Here is an 18,892-nt window from a genome sequence, read left to right on the forward strand (position 1 = left end):
CCCAACTGTGGAGGTGGAGGCAGGAGGATCAGGAGTTCAAGGCCAATGTTAGTTACATAGGTCCAGATCTGTCTGGACTATATGCAATCCTGTTATATATCCTCTACCCCTAGGAGGTGAGGATCTGCCCACAAAACTGTCCATGAAATAGTGGGTAGCACTTTCCCATCATGCTGCCTTCTTTCTTCCCTTCCCATTTTGTGATTCTTCAAGGATCACCAGCGACAGGTCTAGCCCTAGACTAGTGATTTACTATGTGGGTTTCTCAGCTCCCACAATGGCCCCCCATCCCCATGGGAGCAGGCCTAAGCTCTGGAGCCAGCAATGATATAGGGGGTTTCCCCAAAACCGTCCTAAACCAGACCAAGCAGGTGGAATTAGGATTGTCCTTTCTGCCAGAGTGACCAGAACTTCTGAACTAGAGTTTTAAAAATGTTGTACAGTTCCATAGTTTAATTATAGGCAAGATGCCTTCTCAGTGTCTGAACCTTCAGAGCAGCAGACCTCACGTAAGTAGAACCCAGCTGTTACCTGTGTGCTCCTCAGCCCTCCCATGGGGGCCATGCTCTATGAAGAAAAACAAGGCATGGTGCGACTGTGTTGTAACTCTTTATTAACAGTACGTTTGGAAGTAGATAAGGCAATATGTCTGTATGGTTGCTAGCATTTTCCCAGGATGAAGAAGCCAGCTTGGTTGTTTTAAGAAGATCTTCTGAGCCCTGTCCTCCCCAGCTGTAGGCACAGTCCCTGGGGTTTATCACGATCTTCTTGCAGACGGCACACCTGGCTCAGTTGGTCAGAGTGATCTCATTACTTACTACTTGTCAGACCTAAGTGTCTAAGGCCAAATATGGTCAAGGACTTGAGTTTAAGAATGCTAAAGGTATATAAAAACCATCTTCTGTTAGAACCAAATGATGGAAGCAAGCATGCCCTTTTTTTAAATTGGCATTTATTTTCTGAGATCGGGTCTTGCTAGGCAGCCCAGGTTGGCCTTGTGTCAGACACTCCTGGCTCCTGGATTCTTTAGATGCCTCCATCAGACTGGGTTCTTTAGATGCCTCCATCAGACTACTTCGTCATTGTATTTCTCAGTTCGCTCAGGGCAAGCGGCAGTCTCTGGGCTGCTGTGGCAGGTGCCACCACTGCATTTAAAAGTTAAAATTTCTTCAAATATTCCCATCAAGGCCTTGTAGCCTCTGAGATTGGTTTACTATTTGCCCAGTTATTTAAAGCTCTCTGCATTCCTTCCTGATTTAATATTGCTATGGCCAGGACAATGTGTAGAAGTAAAAAGGATATACTATTTACAGGTGTAACGCTTCCTCTGACCTTACCAAGGGTTATGCAATTCATTTGCATTTGGTTTAATAATATGCAAATATGTTACTCTGATATGTGAAAAGTTCATCTATCCCAGACGGTTATATTCTTCAGTTATAATCATCCGATGAAGTCAATGTTCCCGTAAGTTCAAGGTCCAGATACAAAGTGTCTAAGTGTAGTCATTGGCTGTTTTCTTCCACTAGACCTCTCCAGGCATGTAACTTCAGAGTACTGAAAAACTCAGCCACTGTGAAAAAAAGAAGAAGAAACAAAACACTCATTCAGGGAGCGTTGTTAAAATGAAAGACCTTATAGGTGGCTTTGAGTTATTCTGGAGATGGCTGAACCTACCTTCTGGAGTCTCGTCTTAGAAGTTTGATAATTTGTGTGATTTGAACTGGTGGTTGTTGTAGTATTGAATACATGAAGGGTGACATTCAAATAACATGTGAACCAGTTTCACACACTTCTGCCTCAATACACCACATCAGAGGTTTGGAGGTGGGGGTGGTGACGCATACCTTGAGTTATAGGGAGGCAGAGGCAGGCAGATTACTGTGAATTTGAGGCTAGCCTGGTTTACATAGAGAATTCTGGGATAGCCAGGGCTACATAGTAAGAACCTGTCTCAAAAAAAAAAAAAGGGTTTGTGATATGGACATCCAAACCCTCTGCTTTCAGCCTTGGTTCTACTTTCAGTTCTATAGGAACTCTATCAGACTCTAAATTGATGTGGAATACACCAACTCATCAGGACTTTGGACAGGACAGCTGGGCGATGTAACCCACAACTGAGGTTGAAATCATGGAAGTCACAGTATAACTAAGGGGCGACTTTGTAGACATGGCTCCTCCTTGGCAATGTCTCCTAAGGGATCTTTGGGAACCTGTGGAAGGTAAGTGAAATGGAGGGTACACATTCCTTAGGAGATGGGAAGGGGTCGGTCAGCATAGACAAGCCAGTATGTGTGAGCAGAGAGTGGGGTGGGGGTGGGGGTGGGGGCAGAGTTGGCTGTCCTGCAGAAATGAGAAATAGGCTAGTTTCTAGAACATGGCGTGTTTCATGCTCCAGTTGTATTGATTCCCTTTAAATGGCAGGCTTAGGCTAAGGGTGAGTTCTAGGTGATAAAACATATAGCTTTAAGCAGCTGGTCATTTGTAACTGGTTAAAAGGTTTCCACTTGGATACCTGTACTTTAAACACATGGCAGGGCAGTGTACAGCTGTTTGAGCATCAGAGTTCAAACTTCAAGGGAAAAAATAAAAGGTTATCTGTGTCTTGCCATTCTGCTGTCCTGTGTGACCCGGAGAAGTAGTGTTCCCACCAAGTACAGCATCCTTCTGTGGACTATGCCCCACCAAGCTCTGGGACCAACTGCACTCATGTGGTCTTGGATTCTTTGCTGATTTTAATATTTTCTGCAGTGCTGGGACTTGAACCTGGGCCTTATAAGTGCTCAGCAGGCTCTCTACTACTCAGTTGTTCTGTTAGTGTGAGCCTTCTGTTAGCAGGACTACAAGGGGATGTCCTACGCTTTGGTTTCGGTGAAAGTTGCCTACCACATTGATCTCAAGAGATGTGTTCTTGAGATCTAGGCACGTAAGCCTATCATGGCAAATATGTGTGATTGTTGTTAGCTTCCTTTTAAAGAGGAGAGAGTGGAGAGAAGTATTTGTCCTAGAAAATGCTTTAGGTAGATATGTTCTATGAATGGCAGGCAGGTCTTCCTAGAAGTTGGCCTGGATTCTACCCTAAGGGTTTCATTCTACAAGCACATTCTTTCAGATGCTGACCAGTTCTCTCCTCAGCCATCTGGTATACCCAGCTACCTTAGTCTAACCCAGTGCTTATGATCCAGTCAAAGCTCATGGGACAAGAGGACCAGGTGTGTTTTCCTAGGTTGGAGAATAAGCAAGTCGTTCAGAAATAGCAACTCGAAGTGCATCATGGGACTTCCCAACCATTTACAGGCCTATCCCCAACAGACCAGAAAAAAAAAAAAAATCCAGAAGCAAAATTTCAAAAGAACGTCATCCTGGGAGTAGCCTGTTCAGGTCACCCTAGGAACAAACTGTTCAGGTCAGTTACCCCAGGAACAGCCTGCTGAGGTAGCCCCCAAAGTAGCCTGTTCTGACCCATCTTGCAGCAGCCTTCCCAGGAGTCGGGGTTGGTGTGAGCTGTCGACTTACCGAAGCAAGGTTGAGCTGTATCGTTCCAGTGTTCTCAGGGTCTAGCTGCTTGAATATCTCTGTGGAGAGAGGTCAGGGTGTGAGAGTGAGGGAGCAGAGCTGCAGGCTGCAGCAGCGCCTGATGCGGCAGCTGATTTTTGTTGGATGCCATGAGCTACTACTCTTCTCTGCTTCCCCAGTTTAACGACAGGGACATTTATTCTCAATTCACAGACACATCCAGTGACTGCACAGCACCCCCATCCCCCCGAGAAGGATGAAATAGGCCAGTGGTTCTCAAGCATTCTAACTCTCCCACCCTTTCATACAGCTCCTCAGGGTATGGTGACCTTGGCCATAAAATTATTTTCATTGCTACTTCGCACTCGGAAGTTCGCTACTGTTATGAATTGTAATGTAAAAACCTGTGTTTTCCTACAGTCTTAGGCGAGACTTGTGAAAGGGTCATTACATCCCAAAGACATTGGGACCCACAGGTTGAGAAGGCCTTAGCCACATACTGAATAGCGTTTCCAGACGGACCAAACACCGCACAAAATTGTCAAAGTCGATGATTAGCTCGTCGTCTGCAAACCGGGCAACGATGACTTGATGAAGTTGACAGGGCAGCTTGAAACCTGGAGGGGACAAGGGACCATCTGTGAGTGTCAGGTCCACTGCTTAGCTCTGTCAGTGTCACCTACAATCTAGCTCTCCACACATGCTGTGGAACCAATCTCTCTCTCTCTCTCTCTCCTCTCCCTCTCTCTCCATCACTTTATTTTTATATTTTTAACATTTATATGTGTGTACCTGCTTTTCTTTAGAGATTTATTTATTTATTTTATATATGTGAGTACACTGTAGCTGTACAGATGGTTGTGAGCCTTCATGTGGTTGTTGGGAATTGAGTTTTTACAACCTCTGCTTGCTCCTATCAACCCTGCTCACTCTGGTCAGCCCCACTCGCTCAGTCCCTGCTTGCTCTGGCCCAAAGATTTATTTATTATACATAAGTACGCTGTAGCTGACTTCAGACACATCAGAAGAGGGTGTCAGATCTCATTATTGGTGGTGAGCCACCATGTGGTTTCTGGGATTTGAACTCAGGACCTTTGGAAGAGCAGTCAGTGCTCTTACCCGCTGAGCCATCTTGCCAGCCAGTTCAGACAACTGTAAGCCATGAAGCACTTCCTGAGATTTGAACCAGGATCCTTGGGATCCACAGTGGTTGCTCTTGCCCACTGAACCAGCACACTTTTCTACATGTGCACCACCTGTATGCAGTATCTGCAGATGCTAGAAGAGGGTGCTGGATCCCTGAGAGCTGGAGTTGTGGTTGTGAGCTGCCCAGTGTGTGTTGGGAGCCAGTCAGCAGCAATGGTCTTGCTAATCTGTATTGATAACTATGATCCCATTTTTTTCTAAGTTAGTTCTAAATCAGCTTGGAGATTAGTTTTAGGAAGATTTAGCTCTAACAGAGGACTGATTGTGGCAAACTAATTAATCTTAAATCTTCCTTGTGAACTAAAAAGGAACTTCAACAGGCCCATGGCTGGCTGGGCATGTTGTCAGTATTTCCCAGCTTTCTTTGCTGTATGAGACACTGTGAGCAAGTTCTGGCCAATGGTGTGTGTAAACAGAAGTCATGGGTATGCCTTCAAAAGCAAGGAACCCTTTGTGTATGGACTTACTGACAGCATGTGATAGTGTTGACCTATTGTCCCAGATCCCTAAGCAGTAGACAGAAGGAGCCTGGAGTGCTAAGAGGAGGCAGCCCCATCCCAGCCTTGGCTGCTTAAGGGAAAGATGCATGCTGTTTAAACCACTGTTGTTTAGAGTCAGATTTGTTCTCAAAGTGCAGAAGTCTCCTGTGTTGGTCTTTGCTAGGTTTACTTCCTAGTTACTGATATCTGTTCTTCTGGGGCTTTCCTGAAGGCTGACACAGTCAGATTCTACCAAATCAGCTTTGCAGGGAAAAGTGTGAGGAGTACACACACACACACACACACACACACACACACACACACACACAGCAGCAGCAGCAGCAGCAGCAGCAGCAGCAGCAGAGAAGAGTGTGAGGAGTATGAAGAGGGATACACATGAGGGATGCACATGCATACACACATGCGCACATACACACAAAAACAAACACGCCAAAAAAGACACACATACTTGAAAGCTGGCTTCACCTGCTTGTTCTACCAGGCTGCTCCCGGGGATAGAACCCAGGGCCTTGTGCATGGTAGGTAAGAGCTCTACCTCTGAGCTACATCTCCAGATCCAGAAGCAAGGTTTTGGTATACAGTATAGAGGTGCTCAGCAGAAAACACAGGCGAGGAGGGGAGAGTCTAAAGTGTTACCTGCTTCTTCCAGTGCTTTCCGCATCTCGTAGGAATTCATGGTTCCAGACCTGTCCACATCGATTTCCCGGTAGATTTTCTGGAACACGCAAAATGCTCATTAGAACCGTGACCCAAGCAAAACAGTGTCAAGACGCCTGTGAGGTGTGTGCTGAGTGGGCTTGAAGGGCTTCCCCTCAGCCTTCTCTGGAAACTCTTGACAGTGACCTCATTTCTGGTCACTTATCAGGCATAGGAAAGGACAAGGCTATGTCACTTGCTAAGTCCTTGCATACAAGGACTTGATAGAGTTCAATTCCCCTGGAAATGTGCCCCTACCCTCCACAACAGTTACATCTTAACACATATGCCAGAATGTCCCCCCAACACTGATCTACCCGCCCCAGGGTGCCCAGGGCCATACTTGGTATTTCTGAATCTTCGTCCAGAGGATGTAGAACTCCTTCAGGCCAAGCTTGCCACTCCCATCTTCCTGCCCTCGGTTAAGGAAAGCTCCTGGAGTATGCACTCACTGGGTACAATGGCATCCAGTTGGCCTACGGGCTGGCTCTGCTGGTCTTCCCAACACAAGCACAGAGGTTTCACAGAGGATCTGCCTTCTGCTTTTCATTCACACCCTTAAGTTTCCTCAAAAGGGAACAGCAGGAAGGGTGTGATAGAGCCCCGCTGTCAGCTGACTAAGAGGGCTACGGCCCCCAGATCTCACTAAACAGTTTGTTAGGAGGTGAGAGACAGATCTGGGTCCTTGATCATTATTCAAGTATTGTGAAGAGGCGTCTTGTGAAGGGAGCTGTGTCATAGGAAAATGCCGTGCGGCCAGTAGACGCGGTGTCATAGATGCGTGGACTGTTCCAATACTGAGCATTAGAAATGAGGGGAGAGCATGGCTAGTCTGCTCCAGGGACAGGTGGGCATCCCAGAGGGGATAGGCCAAAGAGAACAAACAACAGCGGCGGCACACATCTTCATCTTCAGCTCTAGAAATGTTTTGTTTGTTTTTGTTTGTTTGAGACATTTTTTTTTCTATGTAGCCCAGGCTGCCTTCAAACTGGAAATCCTCCTGCTTCCCACCATGTGCTGGAATTAACAGAAGTGTGCCACCACACATGGTTTTAGAAGGAAATCTTGCCAAGGACACGGATTCATGTCAGACCCACTATGGTTTAGGAAAGCTCTGCTTAGCAAAAGGAAGAGAATGATGTCACCCAAGAAGACACCAGAGATGGCAAGTGTATGGCCCTGGTTTCTAGCCCCACACCTGCCAGGCTGCCTGTCCACACCTCAAGCCTCTGAGGGCACGTGGGAGTGGGCTCACTTTCCCCTATCTGAGGAAGCAGGCTCTGGAGCGCGTGAAAGGATACATCCAGCATGTCCACCATGATCTTACAGGTCTCGATGCTGAAGCCGTCTGACTTGATGTCTTGGCCTAAAAGATAAAATGGATGTATGAGGAGAGCCTTCCAGACCAGCACTGTCTCCCAGAACTTTCTACAAAGATAAACATGTTCTTCCTCTGTGCTGACCACTACAACAGCCAATCGGATTAGTTTAGCCATGTTTGACTGGCTGTCAAATGGGGACGGTACAGAAAGTCTTAGGCGTGTTTGATTTCTTTGTATGACTGCCATGGATATATTAAACAGGGTTTAATATCAAAATAAGCAATAAAGGAATAAAAAATATGACTGGACTTTTTGAGTTTTGTGATTGAGCTCAGGCAGGCTTCAAACTCAACACTTCTTCTGACTCCCAAGGGCTAGGATCATGGACATGTGCTATCACACCTGATTATAGCTGGGCCTTTAAATGCTGACAGGGTAGAAAACTGCTGGTGGTCACACACAGCCAGAGAGCACGTGTGTTCATTGTAGGTTCCGAGCAGAGAGAGGAAGGCAGCAGTTCCACTGGTCTATCTGCAGACAGTTGTATCTCTGTCTGAGATGACAGAGAGGGCTGAGGACCCAGAACCTACTGCACTTTTGTAGGTGAGTCCATTGGTGGTGGCAGGTGGCATGAGACTCTTGTCACACTCTCCGTGGGCTTCATGAGGAGCAACTGTGTGCGTGTGCATGTGTGTGTGCAAGCGTATATGTGTGTAACGAGGATGACAGTAATGTGTGTGTATGATGGATGTGTCTGCATGTGTGTGAGTATGGATGGGTATGTACCTTGGCTCATGGTACATACAAGTCAGGACAGCCTTGGGTGTCAGTAGTAACTTTTCACTTTGGTTGAGACAGAGTCTCTTTGTTGTTAGCCCTTGTGGATGCTAGACTGGGATGCCCATAAGATTCTGGGGACTCTTGTCTCCATCTCCCATCTCACCATAGGAACACTGTGTTACAGGTGCATGCTACTGTGCCTGGCTTTACTTGGGTTCTAGGGATTCAAACTCAGGCCCTCGTGCCAGCACGGCAAGCACATTACCCCCATACCATCTCTCCAGGCCACACGGAATAACCCTTTTGGTGATGTTTTTGTAGACTATTTGGGCTTACATCTCAACACTAAACTTGTTCCACTAGACAGCAACCCATTGTCCAGTATGGTCATGAGGCTGTGTGGGGACACTTAGGCAGAAGGCCAGAGTCACCAGGCAGGCAGAGGAGGGGCCTGAGCTCAACAACACATGCTTTTCCTCAACTAGAAGCAGCCTGGACCAAGCATGGCCTGGCTCTTCCTGCATTTCAGCTGTGAGAGACAAAGAGACTCTGTCTTCTGCATGCACTACAGCCAACATTCAAGGAGTCCTCTCACCATCCTTGTGCCAGGCAGCCACAAGGGTAAAGACTATTATTCTCTTGTCCTGGAAGAGGGAGAGTGCAGCTAAGCCCAGCCCTGGGGAAGCCCTGCATTGGCCTGCCTGGATGCTGGCTCCAGCCACCCTCACTCTGACTGCTGAGTGTTCTGTGAAGAATAGATGCTATCCTACAGCACGAACCGCATGCTGCAACCCACTGTCTCCCATGTGAGGGACACACACCAAGTATGGAAGACCCTACAGACCTTGGGCTACTCTTTGGCTTTAAAACAAGGATTTGCTTTTGTTCGGAGGGGTCAAGTAGGAGGCCATCTGGTGGTGTCAGATAGAACGGCAGTCCCTGGAGTCCATGGGGCATCCATGATGACAGGTAGAACTGATGCTTGGGATGTGTGCCTGTTTCTAATCTGCATGACTTCAGGCATGGCATGCTAACTATCCACTATCATGTCGGGGCATCATGATTTGTAAGGGTTGGAGGGGAGAAATATATTTCCCCTCTTCTCTAGGGATGAGCAACAGCAGGGGAGGTGAGCAGTAGTCTTTGGATAAATTCTTTCTTTAAATCTCTCTCAATCACTCTCTCTCTCTCTCTCTCTCTCTCTCTCTCTCTCTCTCAAAGATTTAATTATTATTATATCTAAGTACACTGTAGCTGTCATCAGACGCACCAGAGGACGTCAGGTCTCATTATGAATGGTTGTGAGCCACCATGTGGTTGCTGGGATTTGAACTCAGGACCTTCGGAAGAGCAGTTAGTTCCCTTAACTGCTGAGTCATCTCTCCAGGCCTTTGGCTAACTTCTTATTTAAGAAACAGCTAGAGAAGCTGTCATGGCTGATCACACCTATAATCTCAATACTTATGAGCCCAAGGCAGGAGGATTGCTGTGAGATCAAGACCAGTCTGGGCTACACACCAAGTTCAAGGAGGTCATTCTAGGCTATAGAAGCCAAAAAGGCCATCAAGGTGGGTCACCAGGTAAAGGTGCTTGTCAGCAAGTCTGATGACTGAAGTTCAATGCTTAGAACCCATGCAGTAGAAATTTAAAGAACGGCTCCTGAATATTGTCCTCTACGTGTGTACTGTGGAATTCAAGTGCACACACACATATGTACATGTGCACACATATATACATGTGAAAAATAATAGCCATACTTTTTAAAAGCAAAAGAAAAAATTTAAAGTAATAACCATAAGGTTAAAAAGGAAAAAAAAAAAAGAAAAAAAAAGCTGCGATATCCTTGGCTCTGCCTCTTTCTCCGGCCTCCACCTAGTCTTGTTCCCTGCTCTATGGACGCCTCCGGCTTGGGTTTGAGCATGTAATTCCAGAATCTAGACGCTATTTATTTGTCCCATTGGCTCAAGTGAGTTGAAGCTCATTTAATTCAACGTGAGGAGTTGAGACTTTGCAATCGATCTCTCCTAGCCCGAGGGTAAGATGACATATTGTCCACCATTCTGGCCAATCAGTGACAGGCGACCTCTCCCCTAGGTAGGCAGAGAACTTAGAAACTCAGGACTGTGGTGTCCATCGTCTGGGCCGACTTAGCCTTTTCTTACCAGCCAGTCATTATAAGAGCTTCCATTTACAGCGTGCAGGCAGATTTTATATGTTATCTCACGAAGTGATATTCAACCACTGGGAAGAGAAAGTCATAGTATGTCTATTTTTCAGATGGGGGTCGGGGGAGTCCAACAGATGGTCAAACCTGGTTTACATCACAGAGCTCAGACATGGGAGAACCTGGATTTGATCTGTGATCTCTAGACCCAGGAACCTCTGCTCTAGGGCACTACCTCACCCAGAGTCTGCTCCGTCCTATATCTCCCCAGTACTGACACTGCAAAGGTCACTGGTGTAGAAGCAGAGAGTAGCTGCTGACTTGTGCCTGAAGGGGGGATCCCATGTCCCCTCATGTCCAAAGCGGGAAGAGTGTGATGATGGATTTGCAAAGGGGACACTTACGTTTGGCTAGAACTCTTCTTAAGATGGTCTGCAGCTCAAAGGCAGAGATCTCTGCATCCTGTGGACATATGACCACAACATCATTATGGGCTCTCTGTGGCTAGCATCTTAGCCATGCAATCTTGAATATACTGTTAACAACTGAAGTGATGTTGGTGCTATTGTCCCCAGCCTACACTAAGTACTGCCCTGGCTTGGGTTTAGCATACTATCATAATGGAGGGCACACACTAGGTCTAGTCAGTTACCCTTCCTCTGTGGCAGCCTAGTGCTCTCTAACCATCCCTCCTACCTGGCAAGCCTTCTCTACCCTCTACAACTCAGACTTTGGGCTTCCTGAAACTGCTTAAGACCAGCCATTTCCTGGGTCACCTTGCCTGGCCTCTGTGGGAGAGGATGCACCTAGTCCTGCAGTGACTGGATGTGTAGGAAGCAGGGGGGTTACCCAGAGGGAAGGGGTCATTCTTCTCAGAGAAGGGGAGGGGAGAATGGGGGAGGACCTGTGTGAGGGGCACTGGGAGAGAGGAGGGCTGATAGGTGAGTAAATAAATAAATTAATGAAAAAAAATCAGCTATTTCCAAGATGGCTCATCTGTCTGGGGTCACTTGTCAGAGTTCCTCAGACATGGTCCAGCCAACTCTGTTCACTTAGATGTGTTTGTGTAATGTATGCAACATGGATAAGGCCCAGGGTGTGTGTGTGGAGGGATGTGTGTGGTTCAGTCAGTGGGGATGGTAAGTTTCTCTGAGGCCCCTTCCCTTGAGAACCTGAGGGGAGGGAGACAGGTGGTGCCTCAGCGTGAACAGCATCTGACTTAGCACTGTGATGAGCCGGCTTCCAGGTTACACTGGAGAGAGCTACACAGTGGAGAAGGGGCCTTTGCTTCCGGAGTTGCTGGGAAGAAAGGGCGGACTGTCTGTGTAGCGAGACTGTAGGGCTAGGGAACTAGTTCAAGAAAAAGGCAAGTAATTCTTTGGTGTAAACCGCTTACATTCCGGAGGAATGGGACCCTTTGATCTCAGGTATGTGTATGGAGGTCAAGTTCCATGTCTCCGTTGGCATGGGACAGAGAGGACACACATTAAAAAACCTCAACATGAGAATCTTATGGAGAGGGCTGCCCCAGAAGTCAGCAGAGGGCTTGAGAGGATGTGAACAAGGGGTGCTGAGCTAAGAGTCTGAGTGACGGGGACAATTCTTCAGCTCTTGCTTGGTTTGCTTTCTTCCCCCTTAGATGGAAGTCTCTTCCTCCAGGAAGTCACTTCTTTATGTCAGCCGGACCTCGGTGACACCTACCTCTCCAGCCAGCTGAACAAAGAGCCTTCGGAATCCATCGTCAATGTCCTCCTCATTGGCGTCAATCTAGAAGGCGAGTGACAGAAACAGGAAATTGTTAAGGGGGAGATTGACAGCAAGGGCCCCTCCCCCTCCCATGGTGCCCCCCCCCCCATTTCCAGTCTTCCTGTCCCTTAGACCAGAGTTCTTAGGATACTGGCCTTACAATGAATGGCAATATGAAGAATTAATTATTTTGCTTTGTATTGAGACAAGGTCTCATATAACACAGGCTGACCCCAAACTTATGGAGTTGAGAATGGCCTGAATTCCTGACCCTCCCCCCTAGTGCTGGGATCACCACACCTGTCTTTTAAGATATATTTTTTTCCTTTTCAAGACAGGATCTCAAGTAGCCCAGGGTGGCCTTGAACTCACTGTAGAGCAATAGATGCTTTGAACTCTTCATCCTCCTGCCTGTACCTCTCCCGTGCTGAGGTCACAGGTGTGCACCACCATGCCCAGCTAAGTAAGGTGTTTGGTTTTGTTTTAGCTAAAGCCCATGAAAGGAAGTGGAAACCACACCACAGGCAGGTTACCCTTTAACTTCTTGTAATCCCAAGTATCTTTAATATTTAACTAAAATGACCTTGTATGGTCCATCCAACAGGAGCCCAGTGGAATGCCGTGGAATAGTTTAGTCAATTACAAACCGTTTGGTGTCCCACTGGGTACATATGACAAACACCAGACTTCAGCAGCTATGATCCAATCAAAGAGTCACCTCAGGGCCTCATCGAGAGGAAGCAAGACCCCTTCCTTTCTCTAGCCTGCAGTCCTTTTGCTAAGACTGGGCCTTGGGTGAAAGTCCTATATTACATTCCCTAAGAGCCCTTTGGGATTTACCACTGAACCATTCTTAGAACTCTCAGAAACTTTGAGTCCATTTTATAAATGATAAAAGTGAGGTTGAGCGAGGGAGTGGCCTTCTGAGTGCAGCATTAGTGATCTGTCTTTCCCCACCCCTCGGGCTTTAATGAACAAGAGACTGGCTGTAGCCTGGCTTTCAAAGTGTCTTCACACAGCCCAGCCATCCCCCCAGCCCCCACCCCTGCAGTGTTTTTCTCTGTCACATACTATGTGTCCATCAAATGCACAGAGTTAGTTAGGAAGAAATACCTCTTCAATGTTGGCCTCGATCTCGTCATCAACAGCTCTGGAAACAGAGGGATATTTTGTTACTAGAGGACTGGAGAGTGTGAACCATTACTGCAGAAGTTGAGATGGAACAGCAGTGTTTACATCCAGCATGCTGTGGCACAGGGAGTTTCTGTGATAACACAGCCCCTTGGCAACAGTAGCCAGGGCAGAGATACTTTTTTGCTTTGAGTCTTTATCAAACAGCTTCCCGTGTGGAATAGAGCAAGGGCTCTAGAGACTCACTTAGCTTCTGGCTAGACAGTTTCTTGGCATCTGTTTCTTAGCTTTGGGTTTTGTTTGTTTGTTTGTTTGTTTGTTTTTAAGTGCTGGTGCCTTGTAAGGCTGAGCAAGCACCCTACCACTGAGTTACATCCCTGGTCTCAAAGGACAACTTTGAAGTTCCATCTAAAACATTTTTTGCCATGAGAAAGCTATCATTCGTGCTTGTATGAGCCTCCGACTCTGTCCCACATTGGGCTGGAGTAAGCCATATGGAACCTGATGGCAAAGTTAGCTTATTCTCACACAGTCCCTTACATACGTTGGGTCCTTTGGTGAGGATATTTAAGCCTGGGAAGGCTTTCTTTGGGAGCCTGTAATGTTAAACTAGGTTACTAAGAGTCCCACCTGCAGGCCTGAATTGTCACGAGAGAGTAAAGGGACTTCTAAGTGCTGCTAACTGGGATCTGCAGTAGGTTGGCTATCCTAGGTCAGGGAAGCAGCTTTGAGTGGCAGAGAGCTTACCTTGGGGACTAACCCTTCCCTGGGAGAAGGGCAGGATAGGGTTTGACCAAGAGCAGAGCCTTCACAGTGATATTAGGGCCTGACTCCATCTCATCAGTGGAGACGAAGCTGGACACACTGGGACTCCCCCAGTGAAATGACTCGGCCCTTTCCCTGTAGCAAACTTCAATCAAACAGGAGGACCTGTCATGGCAGGGAGCACCGTCATGCTCTAGTGGCATTTATTGGTTCACAGCTGTTGGGAACTGAAGCTCTTTCAGTGTCCTGTATTATCTTGAAGCAAAGGTACCCTGGTCTCTCTCCTTCCGCCTCTTCCTTTCACAGGAGGTGATGGGTAGAGACTGGCCTGTACCCACTCCATCAGACACAATCTATGGGACCTCTAGGTCCTTGGCAAAGGCTGTCCCAACTATGGTTCTCCAGAATGCCCTTGACCTGTCCTCCCCATTTTGTCCCTGGTGCCCCATCAGTGCTGGGGTCCCTCCAGCCTTTCAGTGATTCTCCTGGGCTTACACTGCCCAGGGGTGGTTCTGTCTGTTGGCTAAATGACTGACAGGGTGATAGGGTAGCAGACACTACTATGAGCCGAAGCCACAGGGACAATGGTGGGAACTTGTCATATCTACTTAAAAGGCTCCACCAGACACTTTCTGACTAAAACTGGGAAGGTTTTGGACATTGACATTATCCATTACACGTGACCTGGGAAAGCAAGGGTTATGCCAGGTGTACACGGGCCATTAGGATGATATTAATGATTGGTAATTCATAGACAGACTGTGAAACTGGACTGCAAGCCACTCCCTTCCCCAGCTGCCCTGTTCCAACTTAAGATGTCCTGAGTGGCTTTTTCCTTGAGTAGAAACTTCAGGGCTCTCCAGCTCTACACTGACCTGTCAAGTGCTGCTGGTATTAAAGCAAAAGAAAGGTGAAGGGCAGACCAAGGCTGGGAACAGGGAGAGGTAGTAGAACCTACTGGTAGTCAGCCTTCTTCTCCGAGAAGACTCGGATGCAGAAATCGCCATCCTTGTGGGGTTCGAAGGTGGAGGGAACGAGGACATACTCTCCCGGGGGCAGCTTGAAGCGGTTGAGGACCTCGCGGAGGTTAATGAAGGTATCTGACCGCTCCCTGGCTCGGGTTGTGAGGAAAAAGTTTTTGCCGAGGTGGATGTTGGTCTGCCCTGTTAGCTGATGGTTAAACAAAGCAATGAGGACAGAGCCTGAAAGTTTGTCACGTTCACTCCCAGAGGGACAGTGGGGACGATGCCTGGATCATTTTGGTCGGGGATCAAAATTTCCACCCCAAGCATCACATGACCAGTAAGGAGCTCAGGCATGACCAGGTGTGACAGGAATGTCCCTTTCCCGTCCACCTCGCCCGAGGTGACAATCAGGGTGCCAGAGGCCCCTCCCTCACGAAGGCCCCAGGTCTGTTCTGGGTTGTGTTTCACACGCTGACAAAAGGAAAAACAAGGCAGAGAAAGGAGCCCAGCTGGCAAACTAGATGTAACCCAGGGCTGGGCCCACAGCTCAGTAAAGCTCAACTGTCTATCTGAATGCCCATGGATGGGTCTGGGCACCTAGTGTGGCCATTTAATAAATGGCCTTTTGAGTCACTCGGCTGCTATGCATTTTATTACTGTTAATGTGGCCTTCTGTACCCCAGTTCATGCCCACAGTGCCCAGGGGGGTGATGGCTAATTACTTACACTGGAAAGGAAAGCAAAGCTCAGATAGAATGTCATGCGTGGAAGGGCATGTTGTCTGGGAGCTGCTTCTGCTCCTCCCACCCCCTCCCCATCCCCCACTTGTTCTCAGGGCTACTCTAGGGTCATGGGGAAACAGTAAGCACTAATGAACTCTCTAGATACTTAGCCCTGAGCTTAGTCCAGTCGGCCCCAGAGTTGAAGCCACCTCCACGGGGCCTCTGTGGAGTCAAGGGCTCATCCCTCAGCCATTAGCCCCTTCCGAAGCTCCCACTACTCCCTGAGTTCAGATTGGCTAAGCCTCAATCTTGTTGGCAGGCAGAGGCCTAGGGTTGGGGACTGACATGTGCCCGACGTACCTCCTCTGGAACCTGAAAAACAAAGGAGGCCTGGTTCAGATTTGGGAAGCAGATGTGAACACATTAGCACTGTGCCCGACTCTTCACCAAGTGTTTTCTAGGTAGCTCCGGCATTATTAACCAGGTCAGCACTGCAACTCAAAGTACATAGGCCACACTGGAAGGAAACCATCTTAGGACCCGGTGATAAGGCGGACGGGCCCTTACTACCATTCATGCATGTGGTGACTTGTTTTTGGTTATCATCTGGCTGTGTGGAAGCCCACACCCACCTCTTGTTCAGGGAAAGTAGGACTGAATACAGGTGGAGGAAGCCAGCCACATCCAGTCTGTATGGATCTCCTCCACTAAGCCACTTCCCTTCACTGGCCTTAGTTTTCTTACATGTCAAATGGGACTGATAACGGGCAACATCCTGCCCACCTCTGAAAGCCCAGGACTGGACTTCCAAGTGCATGCATAAGCAGATACAATTCACTTTGCATTTCTGAGCTATTCTGCCCAAGTCCTCAGCTTCAGAGCCTCCGTTTCAGAGGCCTAGAATATACTAGGTATACTTTGCAAGTGATGGTTTTTGTCCAACCCCATTTCTCAGGTTGGTGGGTGGAGCTCAGATCAGCAGCCAATCAGAAGCAGCCATGTTGCCAGGGCTGCGCACAGGAGCTGGACCTTCTCCCTGACACCTAGTCTGGTTTCCCAGAGTGCTAAGAGTATGCTTGGAGTTTGTGGGCAAGGCTTGGCTTGGAAATGTTTACCATTACCCAAAGTTATGTTGAGGCTACCACGTGACCTTGCTAAACATGGGGCTGAGAGAACGACGGGCGGCGGGCTTGCAGGACCAGGAGGAGTCCAGCAAATTGCTGGACTTCACTCACTAAACAAAAAGGCACCTGTACAGCCACCCTGAGGTCTTCAGTGCTCCGCCCATCTGCCGAGCAAGGCCATGTTTTCTGCCGCTGAGCCCTCCTCACATGGAGTCAGGTCTCCTGGCTCTAGCCCTTAGCTTGAAGGAGAGAGAGAGAGAGAGAGAGAGAGAGAGAGAGAGAGAGAGAGAGAGAGAGAGAGAGAGAGAGAGAGGGCCTTGCCAAGGCTGCCCCTCTGGCGCAGTTGAGGCAGGTGGGGCTTTGCTTTGGCTTGGAATGACAGAGGGCCCCTTGAGCAGTTAGGGGCTTGTGAGAGCAGAGCTGCAGCCTGCAGGTCCCCGGGGAGCACAATGACACTTCTTTATCCTGTTGTGGGCTCTTGCCCATCCAGGCCAAAGACTTGGCTGGTCTCTGACCATTAGGAGCCGTAAGCTTCACAATACGTCTTGGTGTGCTCTAGAATATTCTGTTCTAGCTTAAGTCTTTTTTTTTTTTTTTTTTCTTTTGAGTTTGCTGGGCCAACCAGAATTCTAGGACTACGGAATGTGAACAGGGACACAGAGGTCTTTTCCAAGCACGGAACTCGTGGGAGCCCCAGGAAGGGCCAGAAGGTCCCTGGGGACACAAACAGCTAGCTGTACAGACCTCGGGTCAGCTACTGCTAAGTCTGGCTGAGCTGGCGTCTTTATTTTGGCTTAAGTTCCCTGTCCTCTGTCTTATTCCAAGTCTTGCCTCTGGGGTCTGAGTGGCTGGGGCTGGGAGAAGGGAGGGCAAGGCGGAGCCCCACCCATCCTCTGCCGGTACCTCATAGATGCCGAAGCCAATGGTGTGCATGTCCTCGCCCATCTTCCTCTGCCGTCGCCGGTGCTTCTGGATGAGACCCACCAGGAAGGTACAGCCTCTCTCCCCATCCTCCTCATCTTCGTCTTCTTCCTCCAGCTTAATTAGGTACTGAGGGTTCATCCAGAAGGTATCTGTAGAACAGGGTCAGAGGAACCCAGCTCTGAATAAATAAATGTCCAGGAGCTGAGAACTGGGGCGGGCCTGGCCTTGTGGCTGAGCTGGTCAGTCGAGGATGAGAAAAAAGGAGCCGGTGGGAGACGAGGAGGCACAGAAGAGGCCAAAGGCAACCAACCCTTTAGATGGAGTGGCTACTGACAGAGGTGTGCTAGGCCTGAAGCTATCATGAGGAGACTGCTTCCTCGGGTTCTCTCCTCTGGCACCAAGTTCTTATAGCTCAAGCTGGCCTCAAACTTGCTTATGTCTCTGAAGATGAGCTTGGATTTCTGATCTCCTGACTCTACCTCTGAGTGCAGGGGTTGCAAGTACTAGGAACTGAACGGGGGCACCAGGCATGTGAGGTAACCACTCCCATCAGAGTTACGTTCTTGGTCTCATTACAAAGTCTTCCTGAAGGCTTATCACCCTTGTCATAGCAAATGGAGGGCCACTGGCACAGTATAAATCTCAGGAGGACCTAAATCAGGAATTGTTCTTTTTTTTCTGCCCTTACGCCGCTGGCTTGCCTTGATGCTCCATCTTCCCACACTGCCTGTCTTTTGGCCCCCACCCCTTGGCAAATGCAAAGACCAGAAAGCATCTGTGTCTCTTGCTCACCATCACAGTGCCTCTACAACCCATACTTCCATCTGCAGGAAGACCCTGAATCTCACCCCCAACCCTTGGTCTGAGTGCCTCCCACCCCTCATGCAATGACCTCTGCGGTAGAATTAGAAGCACGGTCTCACAGTGTTGGCAGCCATGTTACAACTGCTTCTTTAAACTCAGTTGTGTTGGCACACACGTGTGTATGAAGCTCTAGGCTACCTCGGTGGCACTGAGTAAGTACTGTAGAGGCAGAGGGTCCCCAAGGCCAAGAGCATTCACTCTGAGGTCCTTGAGAGAGCATCTGCGGACCTCCCATCTAACGGGTACAGGGTGCTCCTGTGGGTGGCAGAGGGGCTTCTCAGTGGTAGCCTCTAGAACTGCCACTTGGTGACTGCGTGCTGGGACTGGAGGGACTGGCCAGCTAGTCTACTTGCTCTGTTGGTCTGGTATATCACCTCGAACCTCTGTCTCCTCATCTGCAACAAGAGTCAATATATGACCATGGCCTGCCTCCAGAGTAAGAGTGACTTCGTAGCCACATCGCCTGG

At 48.5% G+C, this 18,892-nt stretch overlaps 1 protein-coding gene across 1 annotated transcript in view; it reads right to left on the reverse strand.

Moving 5' to 3' along the window:
* Nucleotides 1–590: 590 nt before the first annotated feature.
* The window catches only part of Capn2 (calpain 2), a 50,358-nt gene continuing 32,056 nt past the window's right edge, over nucleotides 591–18,892 (reverse strand). Inside the window, exons 10-21 of the mRNA NM_009794.4 lie at nucleotides 17,541–17,710; nucleotides 15,874–15,885; nucleotides 14,785–14,996; nucleotides 13,044–13,080; nucleotides 11,886–11,951; nucleotides 10,589–10,646; nucleotides 7,220–7,284; nucleotides 6,262–6,330; nucleotides 5,859–5,937; nucleotides 4,017–4,133; nucleotides 3,517–3,575; nucleotides 591–1,573 (exon numbers count right to left, since the gene is read on the reverse strand). Of these exons, the coding sequence (NP_033924.2) occupies nucleotides 1,550–1,573; nucleotides 3,517–3,575; nucleotides 4,017–4,133; nucleotides 5,859–5,937; nucleotides 6,262–6,330; nucleotides 7,220–7,284; nucleotides 10,589–10,646; nucleotides 11,886–11,951; nucleotides 13,044–13,080; nucleotides 14,785–14,996; nucleotides 15,874–15,885; nucleotides 17,541–17,710 (968 nt within the window). The 3' untranslated portion in view covers nucleotides 591–1,549. The remainder of the gene's footprint in view (nucleotides 1,574–3,516; nucleotides 3,576–4,016; nucleotides 4,134–5,858; nucleotides 5,938–6,261; nucleotides 6,331–7,219; nucleotides 7,285–10,588; nucleotides 10,647–11,885; nucleotides 11,952–13,043; nucleotides 13,081–14,784; nucleotides 14,997–15,873; nucleotides 15,886–17,540; nucleotides 17,711–18,892) is intronic.

Source organism: Mus musculus, chromosome 1 (genome assembly GCF_000001635.26).
Source record: "Mus musculus strain C57BL/6J chromosome 1, GRCm38.p6 C57BL/6J".
Taxonomy (NCBI): Eukaryota; Metazoa; Chordata; class Mammalia; order Rodentia; family Muridae; genus Mus; species Mus musculus.